Source organism: Carassius auratus, chromosome 14 (genome assembly GCF_003368295.1).
Source record: "Carassius auratus strain Wakin chromosome 14, ASM336829v1, whole genome shotgun sequence".
Classification (NCBI taxonomy): Eukaryota; Metazoa; Chordata; class Actinopteri; order Cypriniformes; family Cyprinidae; genus Carassius; species Carassius auratus.
Window position 1 is genome coordinate 13,598,903 of NC_039256.1, and position 21,309 is coordinate 13,620,211.

General features: G+C 37.3%; 1 protein-coding gene across 2 annotated transcripts; it reads left to right on the forward strand.

Annotated features, from left to right (window-relative positions):
* Positions 1-246: 246 nt before the first annotated feature.
* LOC113113703 (tau-tubulin kinase 1-like) lies at positions 247-19,793 on the forward strand. 2 transcript variants are annotated; one of them, XM_026280122.1, is made up of 15 exons: positions 247-400; positions 2,947-3,090; positions 3,935-4,082; positions 4,853-4,926; positions 5,006-5,146; positions 5,240-5,344; positions 6,250-6,315; positions 6,511-6,603; positions 6,777-6,902; positions 7,459-7,613; positions 7,755-7,965; positions 8,075-8,250; positions 9,199-9,709; positions 15,761-17,073; positions 17,682-19,793. In XM_026280122.1, the coding sequence occupies exons 2-15, from the start codon at positions 2,983-2,985 to the stop codon at positions 18,115-18,117; spliced, it is 3,663 nt and encodes a 1,220-aa protein (XP_026135907.1). In that variant the 5' UTR covers positions 247-400; positions 2,947-2,982; the 3' UTR covers positions 18,118-19,793. The 2 variants fall into 2 exon arrangements, with proteins under 2 accessions (XP_026135907.1, XP_026135909.1); XM_026280124.1 differs by having other exon boundaries at positions 7,755-7,962.
* The last annotated feature ends 1,516 nt before the right edge of the window (positions 19,794-21,309 follow it).

The window sequence follows — 21,309 nt, forward strand, 5'->3', positions numbered from 1 at the left end:
GGACTACAATCTGTAAGTAATCTACCCAGCGCTGATTGTACATCAACTAATATATTAAATTCCATGGCATTTATTTATTCTTTAACAACGGCTATTACTCTTTCATCTCGTTCATAATTAGTGTTATTAATATGACGTAGGCTATCTGAAGGAATTTCCTCAATAGCTGATGAAGGGGATTCACGCCTTTCTGGTTGCTACGCAACAGCCGTCTGCTGTCACGCATGTGCGCGGTGCATAGTGGGAGTATCCGAGTGATGCTGAATCAGTGCAGGAGCGGAGGAGGCTGAAAATGGTGCAGCATCAACAAGGCGAAGAGGCGCAGCGGTCGCGCCAACGGAACTATGCGGCACTCATTAAACTCTCACTTTGAGATTTTACTCTGTCGACAGAAGAACAGGTCAGTAAACTGGGTTTTGTTCGCCAAGTGATTTTCTTTAAACAAAGCGTTACCGTGGCAATACTCTTGTCCCGTGTATGTTGGCACCTTGTCAATATTGATGCTGCGCTGGCGCAAGCCGCAGGTTTCCATTTATGCGCGTGCAGGTGCCCAACCGAGCACGCGAAAGCAAAATCTGTCACGATCTTGACAAACTATAAGGCACTTGGGCCTGAGTCAAAAATAGAAACTTACCTATTAGTATATATATTATTCATGGTTAAGGAAAATCATGAATAATTTACAATACATGCCACATAATGCAGCTGTACGTCAACAGCTCACGTGGCCCATCAGTGGGAGTTGTAGTTTTTCAGAGGTGACAATGTCCAATGCAGTTTATGTCTGTTGTCTCATTGATGAACGACATATCCCAAAGTGCTTTTCGCTCCAGGCTCGAGCAGGGGAACGTTCTGCTGATTGTTATGCATTGCCCCAATGGACGGTGACCAAACGATGGTTTGGGGGTGGGACTTAGTCTTTAGGCCTGCTCATTGGAGCAGAGTGTGTTTGGGTGGGGTCCGTTCAGGCTGGTCCTTTTGGCACTGCGGAGAAAGGATGTGAGGAGACTGAGCCCACGCAGTCCTGAGCTCTTGACATTTAGTTAAGTCAGAATAATGAAGCTGCTCTCAGCAAATGCTTTATGCAATCAGAATCTCACTATAATTTTGTTAAAGTGTACTAGTTTAAGATGCAAACAGGCGAAGAGCCTGTTTACAGGCGAGGTTTATTTTTTTGGTCCATGCGCTTGATCTAATAAAGTTTTAATATTTTAATAAACAGTGCTTTGTCGTTTTATTGTACAATACTGTAAACAAACAAACAAAATTATAAAAATATGTATATTATATAAAACAAAGTTATATTTGTGCAGTAACATATTGTTACAATTATGGTTTTATTAGTGAAAAGTAAGATTATTTAAATAAAGCCACTAAAATGGCATCAGTTATACATCTATTGTATTGTAAGGTATGTAAAAAAAAAAGGAAAAAAAAAAAGGAAGAAGTCATTAAAATCTAGCTTTTTATATACAGTATTTTGGGGCTCCCAAAGTTTGTTGAGAGTCTCCACATTCAATAAAACATTACATTTGTTAATACATTAGTGTGCAATTTGCAGTAAAAATGTGTGTGAACAGAACACATCATATTAAAGAAGCTTTGTGCGTTGATGGTTTATGGCATAATTATGAATGCTGAGATGCCTTCCTTGCTCTGTCCCTGTTTTAGAATGAGAAGAGTGTAGAATGAGAGGAGGAATTCCCTGCAATCTCCTGAAATATCTTATGTGTCTCTGCATCAGCTCGATGAAGGTGACAGAAGTGTTAAGGCGAATGTCTTATAATGTTTAATCAGTTTTATTAATTACATCCATTTATAACCCATTGCATTCCTTAGAGAGCAGATTCATTTTAGAAAATGAGAGTGATTGTGCTTTATAAAGGTACACAGAAATACAAATTTGAAGTCTTTTAAGGATATAAGTTAAGCACACACGGAGCCTGCAAATATAGACACACTCATGTGAAAAATTACCTCCTATGTTTCCATTTTACTGAGGTTAATAAGTGACTGTAACATGAGAGGATGCTTCAGGGTGTAGTTCAGTTCTGAGAGAAAGGGCTCTGTGTCTGACCGGCTCTTGTGGATACCTGATACTCTGCAGACATTACAGGAATCTCAAAACAGCTATAGATGATTTACTTTGAATAATTTTAAGACAATCAGTGTTTTGTAATTGTTTTCAGAATTGTGTTTTTGTAAACAGTCTTTTCAGCAATGGTTTAAGACTGTTGAAATGCATAAAATGTATGCAGTTCCTGCAGATTTTTGCAGTGGATGCCTTTGTAATGTATGACCAGAAAATGGGATCATTGAGTATAGAAAATAGCTTAGCCCCAGATAATCACCTTCAGAGAAACATATGTCTATTCCTTTTGGCGTCTGTATTGTATTCTTCAAGCTGATGGAGACAATGCTGTTTTTGTTGTCAGTTTGTCACTTGTATTGTCTTGTGTTGGTTTTGTGGATAATTATTTGTAGAGCTTGAATGCTTCCTATTTTTTTTTTTTTTTTTTCATTCAATTAGTTTTTCTGAATGTTTATTATTATTTAATGGGGGTGAACGTTTTTTGTTGCATGTTTAAGAAATAATTGTTTATATTAAAAATCTTATAATTTTAATACTGTATTTAATCCCAAAAATACTTTATAATACCTTTAACCTTTAAAAAAACATAATATTATTTAAATAATAATGACATAGGCCTATATTTAAGAATATAAACAATATTTAAGATTCTTCATGATCACACTGTAACTAATGTTAAAAAGTAATCAAATATAAGCAACCAGCATTCTCAAATCTATTTTATTTTTCGATTATATTTTTTTTTGTTCAAATGTTCGCTCAAATAAAAATTAATAAAGTAAATAATTGTATTTGACCCCACTTCAGTATCTTAGCTTACAAGTTTAGCAGCTGTGTCAATCACTGTGTTGCAGGTAAATGGCAGGGTTTGGTAAAGTGCTGGCCAGCCGATGCAGTGCGTAGGGCCAGGTGTCCACGTCGACGAAAACATGAACGGGGCGGGGGAGCAGGTCGACATCCTGCCCTCCAACTGCTTGGTAAAGGAGCGCTGGAAAGTGGTAAGTGTGTGTCTATATTTAGGTGAGAGTGTGTTAGTGGAATAAAGATGCCAAAATTGTCTGTTGCCTTTGTTGCCTCATCACACAGAACAAAATGCCCCACATATGCCCAACAGATGCTTTCAAATCAACTCAGTTTGGCTTCTCTCCAAAATGCGCCCAAACCATTTGATTGTGGGCCAGTTCACAGCATTTCTCCTTCAAGCAGATGTCCTCAGAAATGATTTGTTACTGTTTTAGTTTAATGGTATCTTTGAATGGGATTGTGGCTGTCCTTAAAACAGAATCTGACTCATTAGTGACTGACTTGAGCTTAATTATTTCATAACTCATGTGATAAAGCATGTTTAAGCCAATACTAATCAATATGCTTAGTTCATGCTACTAGAACTGAACTGCATGGAATTTAATTCAGTCTTTCATGTTAAAAAATATGCTATGTTATTAGAGCAGCTAAAGTAACTCAGCCAAATCTAATTTTGTCGTACTATTTATTGCCTGTCAAACAAATCTAGCCAGAAAAGCTTTTCTGTGAACATAGCTGATGTATTTGTCCTTTTTAGCTATGGGGCTTTCTCAGATCTTAAATTATGTTTATTCATGATGTACAGTACGTTCTTAAAGGTTTATGCTGATTCCTTATTAAGAAATGTTAACTGAAAGGTTCTTTGAGGATCCCAAAATGATTCTTCTATGTCATTGCTCCAAAAACACCATTTTGGATCCTTTGGAAGCATTTTTAGCATGTGCGAAACCAGCTCTGAGTCGAAAGCGTGTGGAATAGATGAAACTGGTTAAATCAATGCTCTGCCATGACTGACCTTGCTATCGTTGGTGTGTTCAGCTGAAGAAGATTGGGGGTGGAGGGTTCGGGGAAATCTATGAGGCCAATGACCTGTTGACACGGGAGAATGTGGCTCTTAAGGTGGAATCCGCTCAACAGCCAAAACAAGTGCTAAAGATGGAGGTTGCTGTGCTAAAGAAACTACAAGGTGAGGAGATGGATAGGATATTAATATATTTTATCGTTTATCAAAAGACATTATGTGGTAATGCTGTTGCTTCTAAAGTTTTCGAGATTGTTCTATGTACTTGTCAAAGTTAATTTTTACTCTCATATAATATGTCTCTTGACAATATCATTTTGGATTTATAAAATTATATAAAAAATATTAAGAAGCATAACTGTTTTCAACATTGATAATAGTAATAATTAAAAAAAAATTAGCACCAAAATAAACATATTAGAACATTTTGAAGGGTAGTGTACAGTACATATTTGTCTTGACATATTGAGGCAGCAAGCAGGATGGTGTGTAGAGATATGGGATAATTTATCTGTTAATATACCCGCCATAATCTTTTTTTTTTTTTGATGTGCTCATATTAAATGCACACAGAGACGCACTGTGGCTTTAATGCCTGTCAAGGCAGTTTGCCTCAGCTGTAGTTCAGACATACAACTGGGAGTCTGTAAGGGTAATGAGCGTGTAGAACTGAAGGAAAGTGGGATTACCGCACTTTTCTCTCTCCCTGTCTATTTTTTGCTGCTCTCTTATGTCTTTATAACCTTCATGAAGGACACACTGGAATTCCAAATGTCACTGCCTCTGTCTCTACCTGCTTGCTGAATGTGTTTTGTATGTGTGAGTTTGTGTGTGTGTGTGTCTCCACATGTCCATGCAGAAAGAAAAATGTCAGCTGTAATATGTGTGACTTCTAAGTATTATCAGTGACATTACTGCTTTCATTTCTTGTGCAGGAAAGAATCACGTTTGCAAATTTATTGGATGTGGAAGAAATGACAAGTTCAATTACGTGGTCATGCAGCTGCAGGTACAGTATTTTTTTTTCTTCAGTTTTTATGCGTTTGTGTGAGTGTAAAACAACTGCAGCTGATTCTTTCTTTCTGTAGGGAAGGAATCTCGCTGATCTCAGGAGGAGTCAGCCTAGAGGGACGTTCAGTATGAGCACGACTCTACGGTTGGGGAAACAGATTCTGGAGTCTATTGATGCCATTCACTCTGTGGGCTTCCTGCACAGAGACATTAAACCTGTATGTCTTACTGTTGATGATATGATCTCTTTTCTCTTCCAATCCAATTACCTGGCTCCTGTCAGCTGATACTGGTCTCTCTCCTATCCGTAGTCTAATTTTGCCATGGGCCAATTGCCGTCTACCTGTAGGAAGTGTTACATGCTGGACTTTGGTTTGGCACGACAGTACACTAACACAAATGGGGAGGTGCGACCTGTAAGTATTACTTTTGCTTAATTTTCTGATACAGTCTTCTTCCTTCTTATATTCTGTCTGTTTAATTAAAAAATTTTTTTTTTAATGGAAATAACCAAAAAAAGAAGAAGAAGAAAAAAGCCCAATAAGCAGCATTTTTCACATTTGTGTTTCGTGCATGTGCAGTTTTTACATTTACAGAGTTCATTTTGAGATTTGCTAAAGATCACATTTAAATTAAAAGGGTTATTCAGTTTTATTTTTTAAGACTTTTAGTGAGTATTGTATACAGTAGTGACAAGGGTAATCTAAATGTACAAGCATAGGAAATTAACCGATACGGTACTTACAGTATCATGAATCCCGATTTATTTAAGTTTTTATTTACTAATGAATTTTTATAATTTGTGTATTTGACTTCATTTTTATGTTTCACTTTTCTCAGTTTTGTTTTGCAGTTCTTTTTTGGCACTCATGTTGAATCGCATGCTCCCCCGCCAAAGATGTTTGTCCCTGTTACCATAGCGACAGTCATATTGTGAGTTTTCCAAAATCTTGAAAAGATTCCTTCCTTACCCTTTGAAGGCCCTTAGAAGTCACCTAGTCTTCTCTAATGGTCGTGCCCTAAATGCTAAATCCTGAAGCACGCCCCCTTTGGACATATCAACACCCCTGCTGTACTGTCTCATACCCATATCCTACATCCTCCTCTATGTAAGAAACGTTCTGTACGTGTGTTCAATGAATTGTGCTCAAGCAGTATAGGAAAAAAACATAAATCCTTTCGCTCCACCCTTCCTTATATTTCCTTCCCATGTTTGCTTTGTTTCGATTATTCATTTACTTATTCCAACCTAAGTGTTAAAGTATAAAATGAAAGTTATATGAGTTTTTGTTAAAAGACTCTTATAAATGTTCTGCTTTAGCCCAGGACAGTGGCTGGGTTCAGAGGGACAGTACGCTACGCTTCTGTTAACGCTCATAAAAACAAGGTAAATGTAGTCTCAGCTTCAATTCACTAACTGTCTAAAGCATATAATGCACGAAAAATGTGTTGGCTGTATTTGCCTGTTTATTGGCTTTAATGAATCTTAAGTGGGTGATTCTTGGCCAGAATTACTACATTAAGAACCATTTTATTTTTAAGGAAGAGCACGCTTTTTAAATCTTTTTAATCTTTTTAACAGGAAATGGGTCGTCATGATGATCTGTGGTCATTGTTTTATATGCTGGTAGAGTTTACTGTTGGACAGTTACCATGGCGTAAGATAAAAGATAAGGTAAGACACTTATATCACTCCACATTAGCCAGTCCACATGAACATAATGGAGCTGTATTGAGTGCATTAATCCTTGTTGTACTCAGTTTTAAGAGCATTTGATATAAATATTTAAGACCTTTCAGGGTTGTTTTTGCTGTTAATCATGTCTGTAATGTGCATCTGATAAACAGGAGCAGGTAGGACAGATTAAAGAGCGCTATGAGCACAGGAATCTGTTGAAACACATGCCTGCTGAGTTTCATATCTTTTATGACCATGTGCTGGATTTAGATTACTTCACCAAACCAGATTATCAGGTAAACTATACAGACACGCCTCCAAACACCCATTCTTCCCACTTTTGTTTTTCAACAAGAATGATTTAACTGGATCAATAGTGACAGTATATACATTTATAATATTGCCAATAAATGTATTTTTACTTCAAATAAATGCATTTGTTTTAAACTTTCAGCAAAGAATCCTGAAATAAATGTGTCATGGTTTAATCATAAATATTATATACTGTTTTCAACATTGATAATAAGAAATGTTAGTTAATGAAGACTGGAGTCTTGGCTGGTGAAAATTTAGCTTTGCAGGAATAACTTACATTTTATAATAATAAAAAAACATTTATTTTAAATTGCATTCATTCACAATATTACTGTTTTTTTTATCAAATAAATGCAGCCTTGTTGAACAGTAAATGTATATATTTATACATATTTATATATATATACTTAAAATATACAGTAATATACATTATAAACATACATAAAATGTATATAAACATTAAATACAAATGTATTATTTAGTGCAACAGTTTCGAGTGAAAAATTCATTTCTTTCCTTTACCTTCCTCTGGTCTAGTTGCTAATGACGGTATTTGAGAACAGCATGAAAGAGAGGGTGATAACAGAAAATGAGCCTTATGACTGGGAAAAATCTGGAATAGATACAGCCCTCCCCACCAGCACACACACGCCACCACAACAAAACACACGGCAAACTGCTGGCATCATAGGGTAAGAATATGAACACACACACTCTTAAACAGTATCAGAACTTTTGCACAGTGGGAAGAGATTCTGAATTCTGAAGTTACTCTAGAGTGATTTTAAAAAGACTGATGTTAAACTGATATGGCTCTGAATTGTCTCTCTCAGGGTGGTGAATGTGACACCAGTACCTGGTGAATTACCGAGGGAAAGCATTGGTGATGTTCTGCAAGATGAACACCTGAGTAACCAAGAGAACGCTCCACCTGCTTTAATACCCAGCAGGCCGAGCGAACCTCCTCCAGCCCCACCTGCTGGTGAAGGATGGGATGAAACTGACTTCAACCGTAACAAACTCAGGATCAGCATCAGTAAGGTAGTAAGTATTTTGAATGTATTATGCCAAAATTGTCACATTAATTTGAATGTAATTAGTATGAAACATGATTTTAGATCACTTGAGTCTTTAATACTGCATTTCTTCTCAGACACAAGTAGCAGTAGAGGATGGGGTGGAGCATTTAGTAGGAGGGAGGTCCGTTTCCCCAGCGAGGGGTGGAGAAGAAGAACCTCAGGCCCGTCCTCCAAGATACCGTAGAGTCAATAGTCCAGAATCTGACCGCCTGTCTGCTGCAGAGGATAGAGGCGATGCCGCAGATAAACGGTGAGGAGAGGGTGTGCTTGAAAATTCTTCAGACTGTTCTTCTGGCTGACATTTAGCTTTTCTAAAGGTCATTTGTCTGCATGTGTCTTGTTCGTGAGGAAAGCATGCAAAAGTGACTTCCTGATAAGAAAGGTTGTAAAGTTTTTGTTTCGTACAGCAATATTTTGCTCTGACATTTTGGATGGCATCTGTGAATTTAATAAAAGTGAAGTGCATACTGTTATTATCATGGTAATGTATGGCAATTTTTATGATCAAAATGGTTTGGCACACTAAAGAAGCCTTTTATATTAGGAACAGATTAAAATGAAAGTCAGAAACAGTTTTTATTGGATATAATGTTTAGATGTTTAGATATCCAATTTTGTATTGTAGAAATTTCTGATTATCTAATATTTTGTTAATTAAATAATTATTAAATGATCTCTTTGGACTAATTTGGACTAATCAGATCACGATTATTAGTAATTATAAATAAGTAATTCTAATAAAGCTATGAAGTAATTATAAGTATTATTAATATAATATTTGTTTATATTTAATATATGACCATATTTATTAGTTTCAAACTAATTATTACATTTAATAAATAAATTAGTCACATGTATCATTCTTATATGCAGATTTGGTACTCAAGAAAAATTTCTTCTGTGGAAAACAGCTGTGCTGCTTAATACTTTGGTGATTTTTTAAAAGATACTTTGAGTGAGAGAAAGTTCAAAAGAACAGCATTTATTTGAAATAGATTTTTTAGCAACATTATAGATGTTTTTACTGTCACTTTTGATTAAATGCTATTTAAATTTGAATTCATCCTTGCTGCATAAAAGTATCCCACTTTTACTGACCCCATAGTTTTGAACTGTAATGGTCCTGTAAATTAAAGTCTAGTTAAATAGTTGTTATCCAGTTGATTCTGTGTCATGGCCTTTGTGTGTTTTTTGGCAGCTCTCGTTTGGACATGCTGGGTTCTCCATCCAGGCACGTCTACTCTTCCCAGCCTGCTCAAATGTTCTCTTTAGAAGCTGGACAAGGAGAACGATTGGCCGGTGGCCACAATGATGTCTCTGCAGATGGTGACCAGGAAGCCCACAGCAATGCCTTCATCCGCTCAGTCCCGCTGGCAGAGGAGGAGGACTTTGACAGCAGGGAATGGGTGATGATTGACAAAGAAACAGAGTTAAAAGACTTCCATCCTGGCGCAGAGCCCACCACCTCAGGCACCACGGATGAGGAACCAGAGGAATTGCGCCCCCTTGAGGACCACGAGGAGAGGAGAAGGAAAGGACATGTGCATGGTGGAGCTGAGGCTGTGGTACGACCCAAAACGCAACGTGGGATGTTGATTGTAGCAGAGGACGAGGGGGCGGGACCGAGCCCCGCCCATTCACCTTGTCACTCGTTGCCTCATACCTGCCCAAGAAGGAGTGAGTCAGAGCCATTTGGACATGAAGGACCGGTAAGGCACACCTGAGTGTGTATGTGTGGGCATGTGTGTATGGGTTATCCTGATTACTTAATATGTTTGATGAACTCTAGCTCCATCATAACAGCTTTCTAAAACGTTTAAATCTATTTTGAAATATAATTTCACATTTTATCAAACACCAGTAGAATGTGAGTGCATTTTTATCATCAAAGTCTGTGTGAATTTTAATAGGCAATTCATTTGATTTCTGTTATATCACATTTCTGAGTGAAATGGGACATTCAACAGCAAAAAAGGACCATAGCAAGCTAGATAAAAGGAAGAGCAAATTAAAATTTATTGCTGATTATTTAAGCATTTTTTTTTTTTTTAATAAAAAAAGCTTAAATAATAATGTTATAAATAACAAACACAGATGAATAGTTTACAATAAAACCAGAAGCATCAATTAAGAAAGTAAATATGATCAATTTTGATTTCATGTTGGCTTTGGACTTCTTTCTTCTAAGAATGCAACACTGTGTGTAATTTACGTCTGTACACTGGCATAGATATAATTGTTGAAATGATGTTACATGTTGATGACTGAATTACTGTGGTTTTTTTTTTTTTTCATTTATGTGAACAGACACATAGATTACATTTTCTATGCTACAGTTCAAAAGTTTGAAAAAAAAAGTTCCTAGGGCTGCATTTATTTATTTAATAATAAAAAGGTAATATTACAATTTTAAATAACAGTTTTCTAACTGTTTGCTATAACAATTTTAATTTTCACTACTATTACTATGACATAAGCCTTTAGAAATCAACCTAATATGTGGATTTAGTACTCAAGACATAATAAAATGCTGCATATTTTTTTTTAAATCATACTGACCTCAAAGTTTTGAATGGTAGTGTAACATTTTTAAAAGGGTAAAGTTTTTAACATTTCAAGTTGTATTACTGAATAAATGGAGTAAGAGTAGTGTTGTTTATATACCTAATGCATTGACTAATTTGAACAAATTGAACCTTACTTAAATAAGATGAAGTTTCTGACATCAGTAGGCGCTATTATATCTCTGTGTTTAGGTCATGTTATGGCTGTAATGTTATGCCTACTAGCATTTGTTTGCAAGCTGCTATTCTATTTTTTACATAATGACATCAGTACAAGAAAGGATCATTTAAGCATCTGATAACTTGTACTGCAAGACAGTAAACATATGTTGTTTGTATACAGCCTCGATGTACTGTACGTGTGTTAAATAAGCTTATGCATTTGTGTTGAGCTGCATGTTTAGGGTTTTGTGGTTGTGTGTGTGTGTGTGTGTGTGTGTGTTTGTGCACATCACAATTAATTCACAGCCAAGCTTAGTTTGCTCATTGGTCATACAGGGGTCTGTGTGCACACGTTGGCTCCTTCACAACATATAGAACATACATTCACCCGTACATAAGCTTAAACAAGCCTGTCTTTAGTGTGAGACAGATGTGGGCTGGTCTTGTCCTCTGAACGAGTTACGGCACATCTATGTGTTTGTACCACCCATTTGATATAATGTTTCGTTTATCTCTTGTTTTTCATTGGTGTGTTTTTGTGTGTGCATCACACACAATCTTAGACAAAAAAAACACGCTTTTTTCAATACTTCGCGTTTAAGTTTTTTCCTCAGCCTGATTCCTCTTTTCCTCCACTCTTATTGGTCTTTTTCAGTTGGAGGAGGACAGGCCACACCCACATCACTCATTCCCGAGGCCCGCCCATTTGAGAAGACTGGCGTCGTACGTGTTTTCCTCTGCTACCATGGACCCGGAGCCCTATCCCCATGAACTCGGGGGAGCGGCCATTCAGCGCAGCCGCTCGGCTGAAAGCAGCCCCGCCCACCGCCACGCCCACCGCAGACACACGCCCCTGTTGCCAGGCAACCCCAGAGCACGGAATTCTGTACTAAACCTCCCACGTCTACACATTCAGCAAATGCTGGCCAAACTTATGAACAAGACATGATTCCCCCGCCATCAGTGTACACAGACACATATGTGTGATGCCGTTTAATTGAAGGAGAGCACGAGTGCACACTTTTTTGCCCATAGATGAACAAAGTTTAGTATGGGCAATAAACTTGGGTTTGTGATTCTGAGATATTTGTGTGTGTGTGTGTGTGTGTGTGTGTGTGCAAGATATGAGACGCTCTCCAGCTAAAGTGAATTTAAATCCATGGTTAGAGAGTTTGACTCCTAAACCTGAGGTTGTGGGTTTGAGCCTTGGGCCGGCAATACCACGACTGAGGTGCCCTTGAGCAAGGCACTGAACCCCCAACTGCTCCCCGGGCGCCGCAGCATAAATGGCTGCCAACTGCTCCGGGTGTGTGTTCACAGTGTGTGTGTGTGTGTGTTCACTGCTGTGTGTGTGCACTTTGGATGGGTTACATACAGAGCATGAATTCTGAGTATGGGTCACCATACTTGGCTGTATGTCACATCACTTATTTATTTATTTATTTTATTATTTATTTTATTTATAAGAAAAGAAAAAAAAAGAGACACACAAACACAAAAAACACATTGTTACCTCCATCAGGGGTGTTTCAAGCAGAACTGCTGGTGTTTGGTGGGACAGGCACTTTGACTGAAGTGACGAGAATATTGTTTTTGTAGAATATGGTGTTTTTGGCTTAGGCTTCTTAGATTCCCATCAGCACTGTCATCTTCTGTGTAAGAGAACAGTTGTGATGCAGGCTGGATAGTGTGATTATGTTTTCAGGGATGAATGTCATTGAATTACAATGAATGTTGGATCTCTTTATATAGAATCTTATAGGCATCTTTTGTAGCCAAGAGAAAGCATGACATTAACCACTTACAATGTGTGAATCCTCACAGGGTTTGTACCTCTTACATTTCAAGGAAAATATTTTTGCTGTATAGAAGAGAAAAACAGTGAGCAAAGACAGATAGAATGAGTTGTGTGTACACATTTCCAAGGTGTGAGTATTAGGCCTGTATTGCATGACTAAAATTATGTAGACACACATTTCTATGTAATGAATTTGGCTGTTTCAGCTAATTCCTTTACTAAAAGGATGCAGTAAAATCAACTATACAGCCATATGCAGCCTCCTTAGACATTTTTAGGTGAATGGCCTTAAGGAAAAAATATATATATACATATTTACTAATATAATAGTTAATATAGTTTAAAAAATATATATTTACTTAACTAATTAATGTGAGGTTGGTGTGTCTTTACATACTTTTGGTCATGTAGTTTAACTGCAACTATGATTTTGTCTTCCATATTAGCTATAAAAATATATTTGAAGATAATTTTCTCTACCATAATTATTATCTTTCAGTACTACTGAAACAAATACATATTGCTTTCTGATGATAGTAGGTACCATGTGAACAGTGAGCAATGTTTATCAGATGGCAAGAATGTCATAAACACAACATCCTAGATGTAAAGACATTTGTCTAATAGGGAGTTGAAAATTGATTAAAGTTCTGGAATAGAGATGTATTAAATACATTATTATATAATGAAGTGCAATAGAGCTTAAGGCAATAGGTGTGTAAAAGCAAGACCAAGCCTCTTTCTTTGGTTTTGTCACACATGCATCAGTGGTTTGATATATGTATGCAGATATTTGAACTTGATTATAGCTTATTCAGCAAATGAATGTTGCCATTTTTTGTTCCTGGGCATAGAAATCATGCATAAATAAGTTTTTGAAACCAGAAGTGCAGCATTGTTGTCATAGAAATTAGACTACACATTGTGTCATAACCAGGCATAATGGAATAAAATGACAAGCGTTTTTGTGCTAGACAACAGTAGCCACAAAATTTTTTGATTACATAGTTTTTATTTCTGTTATCTGTATTGTAAAGTCCTTCAGCTTCAATTCAGTTGAGATATACACATATCTGTGGGGGGAAATTAAGATTGATTGTTTGTAGGCGAGTTAATTTTTCACTTGAAATTTGTGCTATAAAAATGCTATATGACTCGAGGCTCTGGACACAGCGCATATGTGAATCTTGCTAAAAATGCAGTTTCTTTTTAAACTATAATTTGTTTCGCTGGGAACTCAGCATTCATAGCAGTTGGCTCCTGGTGTCTTTGCTGCTTTGGGTGTTTTAATGCAATTCACACCAATCACTGTTTATCTGAAATAACCAATGTACTGTAAAGTGTATGTTCAGAAGAGTTTGTATCTGATCTGTGTAAGACAGCTGATCCAAATGTCTTCCTAACGGAGAAGATGGGCACAGACTGAATGACCCTACATATAGACACAAAAGCTTGGCTGTAACTAATTTTTTACAGTTTGGCTGTATTTTTTTTTAATGCAGGATAATATTAAGCAAATAGATTTCTGCATCCCAAAGATTGTAAATTGCTTTTGTACTATACAAAATTCTGGGGTATGTGATTTTTTTTTCTCTTATGCTCACTAAGGACTCATTTAGTTAATCAAAAACACAATAAAAACAATAATATTGTGAAACATTATTACAATTAAAAATATTTTTTTTTTTCTATTTGAATAAACTGTAAATTGTAATTGATTCCGGTGATGGCAAAGCTGAATTTTCAGCATTTTACTCCTGTCTTTAGTGTCACACGATCCTTTAGAAATTATTCTGATATGCTGATTTGATCTTTGAAGGTTTTTCTTTTTATTATTCTTATTATATATTATTTTTTGATTAATAGAAAATTTATAAAAAATAGAAACCTTTTATAACATTATCAATGTATTTTAAAGACATTATAAATGTCTTTAATGTCACTTTTAATCAATTTAATAAACCTTTGCTGAATAAAAATATTAACTTCAAGAAAATATTTCTTAATGACCCCAAACTTTTGAAAAGTAGTGTATTCACACATTATGTCATATTCAAATCTTGAAAAGACAAATATCTTTTCATTGGTATATTGGTATACATTTTAAAAATTTCTTATGAAGAAAATAATTTCCCAGGAAATGTGTTTTCAAGCTGGTGAAGATTAAAAATGCCCGTTTGCATAATGTGAGGTGACTTGTTCAGATAGTTTGAAGACGGTTAGAGGAAGTTTAACATATGTCATCACTGCTTTACTGAGAGATTAAAAATAATGTTGTCCATTTCTTCTGAATCCATATGGTGTTCCATGTAGTACCATATTTTATGCTAAACCCAATATTCATTCAAGCCAAACGGCTTTTCAGCTTCATGCCAATCAACATCCTTTACCTCTCACATTCTCTGCCTCTAACCGGGTCAAATTTGAGCTTGGCAGAACTCTCCAGAGACAAACCTTGATCTGTTTGAGTAGAAAAATATTAAAATTTATTCTTTTATGTATTTAATAATGTATTGAGAAAAGCCTAAAACCATGTAGGTGGCTTCTCACAGATCAGTATTATGAATCAATTTTAAGGAATTTTATGAGTCAAAATTTATATCGTACCTCTGACTTTTTATTGCTGAAAAATGTTACTCATCAGCTGATCCCAGACCTGCTTACATAAACATTACATGTGTGAATCAGGGTCAGCATTAAACAGGAGGCTTTCACAAAATAGCTAGTGCAATAAACACCATAGGGGGTGTATAGTAGACTTGTAATATGTACAAGCATGTATTTTAAGCTTTTGTAAAATTGCAAGTCTCTGGACATTTCTCATTGCTCTGTGTGTCCACTGCTGTACATACTGTTAGCTGAGCACTGTCTTTGAATCTACACTTGAAATCACAAATGAGCTAAATCATTAAAAACAAATAGTGATAAATTATTACACTGTAAAATTGACTTTTGTGCCTTTTCAACCATGTATGTCATTCTAAAAAGACAATCCTGCAAAGCTTGTATACAACCAAATCACAAGTAAATAATTTGAAAAATGACTAAAGAGTGGACTTTTCTCTCACAATGTGGTCTAGGTGTGCTTTTTATTACATTACAAGTGTTCTTGTGCAGCCTTAGCTTGTACAACCTACAAACCTGAAAACCTAACAACAAATTTATTTTAACCTCTCCAACTCTTTCATCATTACTTCACTAATTTCTTTTCTCTTTTTCTTGCATTGCTACCGGAGGCCGCAGTGGCTGAACCTTCGCCTTCTTCCTCTCAGACACGTCTGAAGCGAGTCGACTTTGTGTCTGGTGTGTTGATGTTTGACGAACTAAGAGAAGAGGGTCCGAAGACTGGAGGCTCCACCAGTGATGGAAGCCCTCGGAGTAGTGAGGGAAGCCCAGAGGGTGCTGCATCCACTCTACTCGCCCCGGCCCACCGGGACCACGACCAAGAAGAGGGCTCACGCACGCTGGTGCTTGTGTCTGCCGGAAACGGGCAGGTTTCACCTGGAGATGGGCAGGGAACTCTCGCCGCGATGACACCGCAGGGAGAGCGACCCTTGCCGGATGAATCCGAACCTGGTCCTCTCTCCTCCTTCGTTAAGTCAGAGCCCAGACCTATCATCATGACAACTGCAGCTGTTATCACCAGCAGTTCTTCCTCACCGCCATTCACCAAGGTGGAACGCACTTTTATTCACATTGCTGAGACGACGCATCTCAATGTCATGATGGCCAGACACCGTCCACCTGGCCTGGATGAGCTGATGTCTACTGAACATGTGAAGGAGATGGGTGGAAAGAAAGAGGAGAGGGAAAGTGTCACTGAACGAGAGCAAAGGGAAAGTGAGGGGATTTCATCAAAGAGAGAAGAGGATGAGGGGGAAAAGGAAGAGGATGAAGCGGAAGAAAAAGTAAATATGAATGACATAGAGAAGGCAGAGGCTTTGTCACATGACCAGCCAGAGACTACAGTAATTGAGGTAGAAGAAGTCTCCAGAGAAGCCAAAATGGAAGGCAGACCAGATGGGTTTGCACCAGAAGTAGAGAAGCAAAGGGAACAGGAGCAGAAAGAGAGACCGTCAGAAACACCTGAACAACACAGAGATCCAGAGGTGGAGGATGAGAAGGACATGTCTCCACCAGAGGCGGAGTCACCTGATAGAAAGCCACTCCAGCAGAGGCGGAGCCGTATCCCTGTGCTTATGTCGGAGGAGGAAACAGGCTCAGATAAATCTTCGCAGATGAGTCAAGAGCAGTTGCAGCGAACTCGCAAAAGTCGACAACATCAGCTGGCCCGTCTTGTCCTGGAACGTAAACAAACCCACCTGAATCGTTCTCGCTCCGCTTCCTCGCACTCCACGACACAATCAACCACTGCATCTGAAGATGAAACCCACCAATCAGACGACGCAGCGAGAGGAGATAGAGGAGCAGATGGGAGGATTAGGAGCAGGATCCCTCGTCCAGTCACACCTATCATGGGGACATCTGACCAACTAGGTGCCACGACCCTTCCACAAACCCAGAGATCTGTGTCTTTCATTCAGTACAGGTGGGTGGAGCAGAATTTCAACTTAAATGTAATTTTTTTTAAAATCTGCTCTACCTGTCAAAATTTGGACACACTGAATTTGTTTCTTAAGATTAAAAAAAAATATATATATTTTTTTTTTAGGGAGTCAAATTGTTTTAAAATAATAATAATACTAATAATAATAATGGTAATTTTATGTTATTCATATTCTTTTTCTTGTTATATCTCTAAGACAGAAATGCATGTTGAACTCACAGCACATACAAAGATAGAGTGTGCAGCATTTTCTGTGAATGGCTCCATTTTGAGGAACTAAAAAACGCTGGATCATGAGGCCCTTGTGTGAAAATAAACACAGTGTTCCAGTTCACTCTGAAACATGCTCTATTACATATTTAATTAAACCATATAGATTTTGGTTTTTAGTTCAGCTGACATATATATGTTTGGTGAAGATTTGGGTGTTTATTATAAAATTTTCTTGATGTAAAATTGCGATATTGAATCTATATTGAATATTGAATTTTGCTTGCCACCATTACTGACAAACTATATAAAGAAATTCATAAAAGAGGATCCTGTAATACCTCTGATTGATATGACTCATTCTTTCCTCTCGCCAACAGAACCAACAGTTCTATCAATCCCAAGATTCAAAAGTCTGCAAGTCTGCACACAAATATCCATCAGCAGCCACCTAAACCTCAGCTCCGTCCCTCTAAAACACTTCCACCCCGTACACCATCTTCAGGCCCCTCCCACTCACAAGCAAGTCGGACCGCCACACGTACCATTACCCGTACCTCAGCACTTTATGCCACTCGGAGCAGCAGCACCTCTCCTCGGAGCCACGCCACCTCTCGCACCGACAGCCCTTCGCCTCAGCGCATTCGTCGACAGCCTGCAGCCAATGAAATGCAACGACAGCCCAAACCTCCTTGCCCGTCGCAGTCCAAATCCAAACCTCAGGATTCCACCCCCAAAAAGAGCAAAACCCAACCATCAACCTCATCGCAAATGGCAAAGAAAGATCCAATAGAATCAAAGACTAAAACAAGATAATTAAGACTTCATTCCTGCAGGTGATCTTCATTTTCAGCATCATCGCAATCACTCTCTGAATCATCAGTGTTGGACTGTACTTCTCATTAAACAACAAGTTCAACCAGACAAAATGGATGGATGTGTTCATTATTCAGCAGCTATGAAATACCTCTAACGAGGAGAACCTCTGACATTTACACTCAGTGTGTGTGAGGGAGAGTTGTCATTAATGAAGTGTGTTGGACAGATGAACACACCTCATATGCCTTAAACCTGCAAAGGAAATAACTGCTACCATCACAACAAAGCTTCCACAGGCTTTATCCTCCTGTTCACCCCGCAAATGCCATGATCATGTTCAATAATACAACCAATCACATTGTACACATTATAAGATTCTACTGCGGCTTAAAGCTTTTAAATACATTACACTACATGCTATTTATTTTAATTTAATATCAGTTCCGAAACATACATTTTGAACCAACATCTCAATATCAGAATTGGGAAAATATAGCTTTATCGAAACTAAAAAAAAAAAGTCCCAAATATTTGGATTACTCAGCTAGTTGGTGTTTAGGACAGACTTTTTCTATCAACTTCTGCCGTCAATTTGTGTGTTTTAAGATTTGTATTTATCTCAAATAATAATAATAGTAATTTGCACAAAAACTCTGTGGTTCTGTGCAGAACATGTAGAAATAAATCATAAGTCTGGTATGAATACCCAAATTTAATCTCTACAAAGAACTAAAATGACTAACGTTGCTGCTACAGTTTGATGTCAATCATACAATCATCTTGGCCCCACCTACTGTTTCTGATTGGGTCAATCTATCTGTGACACTCATCTGGTAAATTTATTTGTAACCAGATCCCGGACCAGTGGCATCCATTTGGAAATGCTAGTCCGCTTCTGTTTATCTTTTGCAAAACTGTAGATAATGTAAGCACTACTTTTGAAAAATAAAGTTATATTTTTGTTCCAAAAAAACAACGTAGTCAACAAAAAAGATTAATGGATAAAATAGTACTAACCATTCTATTCTGTATGCCAACTTTAGAGTTCAAAGAATGCTTGAGAAAGCTGAATGAAGGTCAAAGAGAACATGAAAGCTTCTCAAAAATCTGACACATCAAGGAGAATAAAGCAGCAGGAACCGATAATGTGTGTTAAAGCAGCATGTCGGATGTAGATTTCAGATGACTAAGGTGCTATCATGTCTGCTCTAGTCATTGGTGTTTTTTTCTGTCCTATGCTTGGATTAAAACCCAAACATCCATGAAGACTGTCAAATCAGTGGAAGAGAAAATTGTCCTTAGTGCACACTAGCCAGTGTTATTTGTGTGTTAACTTAAAGGGAGTGCTTAATTTGGACCATGCCCACTGCAGAACCATTGCATGCTGTTGTTTGGATGAAATCACAGGAAAATACTCTCTGTGGTATTTTCCAGAATTTTCCATCTGCGGAAAACCCTGAAGACTCTCTCTGCTCTTAATACTGACAAGATTCGAGGAACGGCACCTCCTCCTGGTTGGTCATCTCTCTTCAGTGTGTTGCTTGAGAGAGAATTTGCATGAATACGCCTCATGAATCTTGATTGACTTACTTATACTACAGAGCAAACTTCCTGAGTTATACAATTAAAAATTATTGCAAATTATCAAAGATGCCATTCAATAAACACAAGTTCCATCACTGTTTTGGATGATGTTTTGTGTCTTTCTTTCCAGAAAATCTCAGTGAATGTTCTGCATATAGGGAATCTGCATGTCCTGGCTGTGGTAAAAGTGAGAGGAATTAAGTATCATCTGTGTAAAAATGGGGCAATAACAGAGAATCGCATCATCTTACATCTTAGTGTCCTTCAGGCTATTTCAGAGCTGGATGTTTTTGTTACCCATGCGACCCTAAAGCTCATTAATAATGGTGGGAATAAAAAAGCAGATTTTTTTTTTACTAATTCTTTTGCTTACCAAGACTGCATTAATTTGATCAGAAACTGTGTAAAAACAGTAACCCTTCTTTATTTTAATATATCTTAAAATGTCATTTTTTTTCCTGTGATGGCAAAGCTGAATTTTCAGTCATTACTCCAGTGTTCAATCTCTCCCGATCCACTCATTCACTGCAAAATGTAATTTTAAAGTCTAATCTCGACAGAATAACTTATTCCAGCACAAACAGTTGTCAAGATGGGATTGGAGCGTTAAAAAACTAAATAAACTGTCTAATCTTACCTCTACAAGTTCTATCTGCATGATTGAGACTAACTGAGGACTGAGATAAAAAAAAATGTTGTATAGTCAAACATGCTCTGCCATTGAGATCATTTAACTTGTCGGTTCATGTTGCTGAAGTGGTTTTGTGTAATAATCTGATTGTATAATTCCTGTTAATGGTCATTACAGCAATTTCAGATTAACTGCTCGTCATCATACTCCTTTCTGATTGGAATTTTTTGTGGAGGGTTTCTACAGTGAATGCCCATGGTGAAATATCTCATCCCATTTCCTCTGAGGATTGTACAACAAAAGCTTTGATTCTAAACTCTGATTCAAAAGCAGCAACTCTCTCTATGGCTGAAGAAGGCAGAGAGGGAGGAAATATGGATGGTGTTTGGGAAGGGGCTTCATTCAGTCTTATTTATGAAGTGCTGGTCATTCGTATCCTCCAATAACCTTCTGTCTATCTTTGACTCTGCTTGTTGAAGCTGTTCACCATCACAGCACTCAACAAAAATCATCCGCACACTTCAATAATCAAACTAAAGCAGAGGTGAATGTCTATTCACTCTTGGAATTTGTGTTAACTGTGTTTGAATTGTATCATAGTGTTTCTAATAGTGTAAAAAAAATCAACAGCTTAACTTTTGAACTGTAGTGTAAATGTCATCAAATCACTTGATATAACTTTATATCATTTAAGTAATTTTGATGTTTTATTTGATGATTTATTATGACATTCCAGGTGACAGTGAAGTTTGAGAGTATTCTGGAAGAGACGAATAGTTTCAGGCGATACCAGATTGCACTGTTCTTGCTGCTGTTTTTACCTCACATCACAATCCCATGTCACTTCCTGTTGAACAACTTTATCGCCACCATCCCATCTCACCATTGTAACATCAGCTCTCTGAGCTCTGAGGGAATCTTTGGGAATCTGAGCCACTCACCACTCACACTTTTTCCAGTTTCTCTGTCTTTGT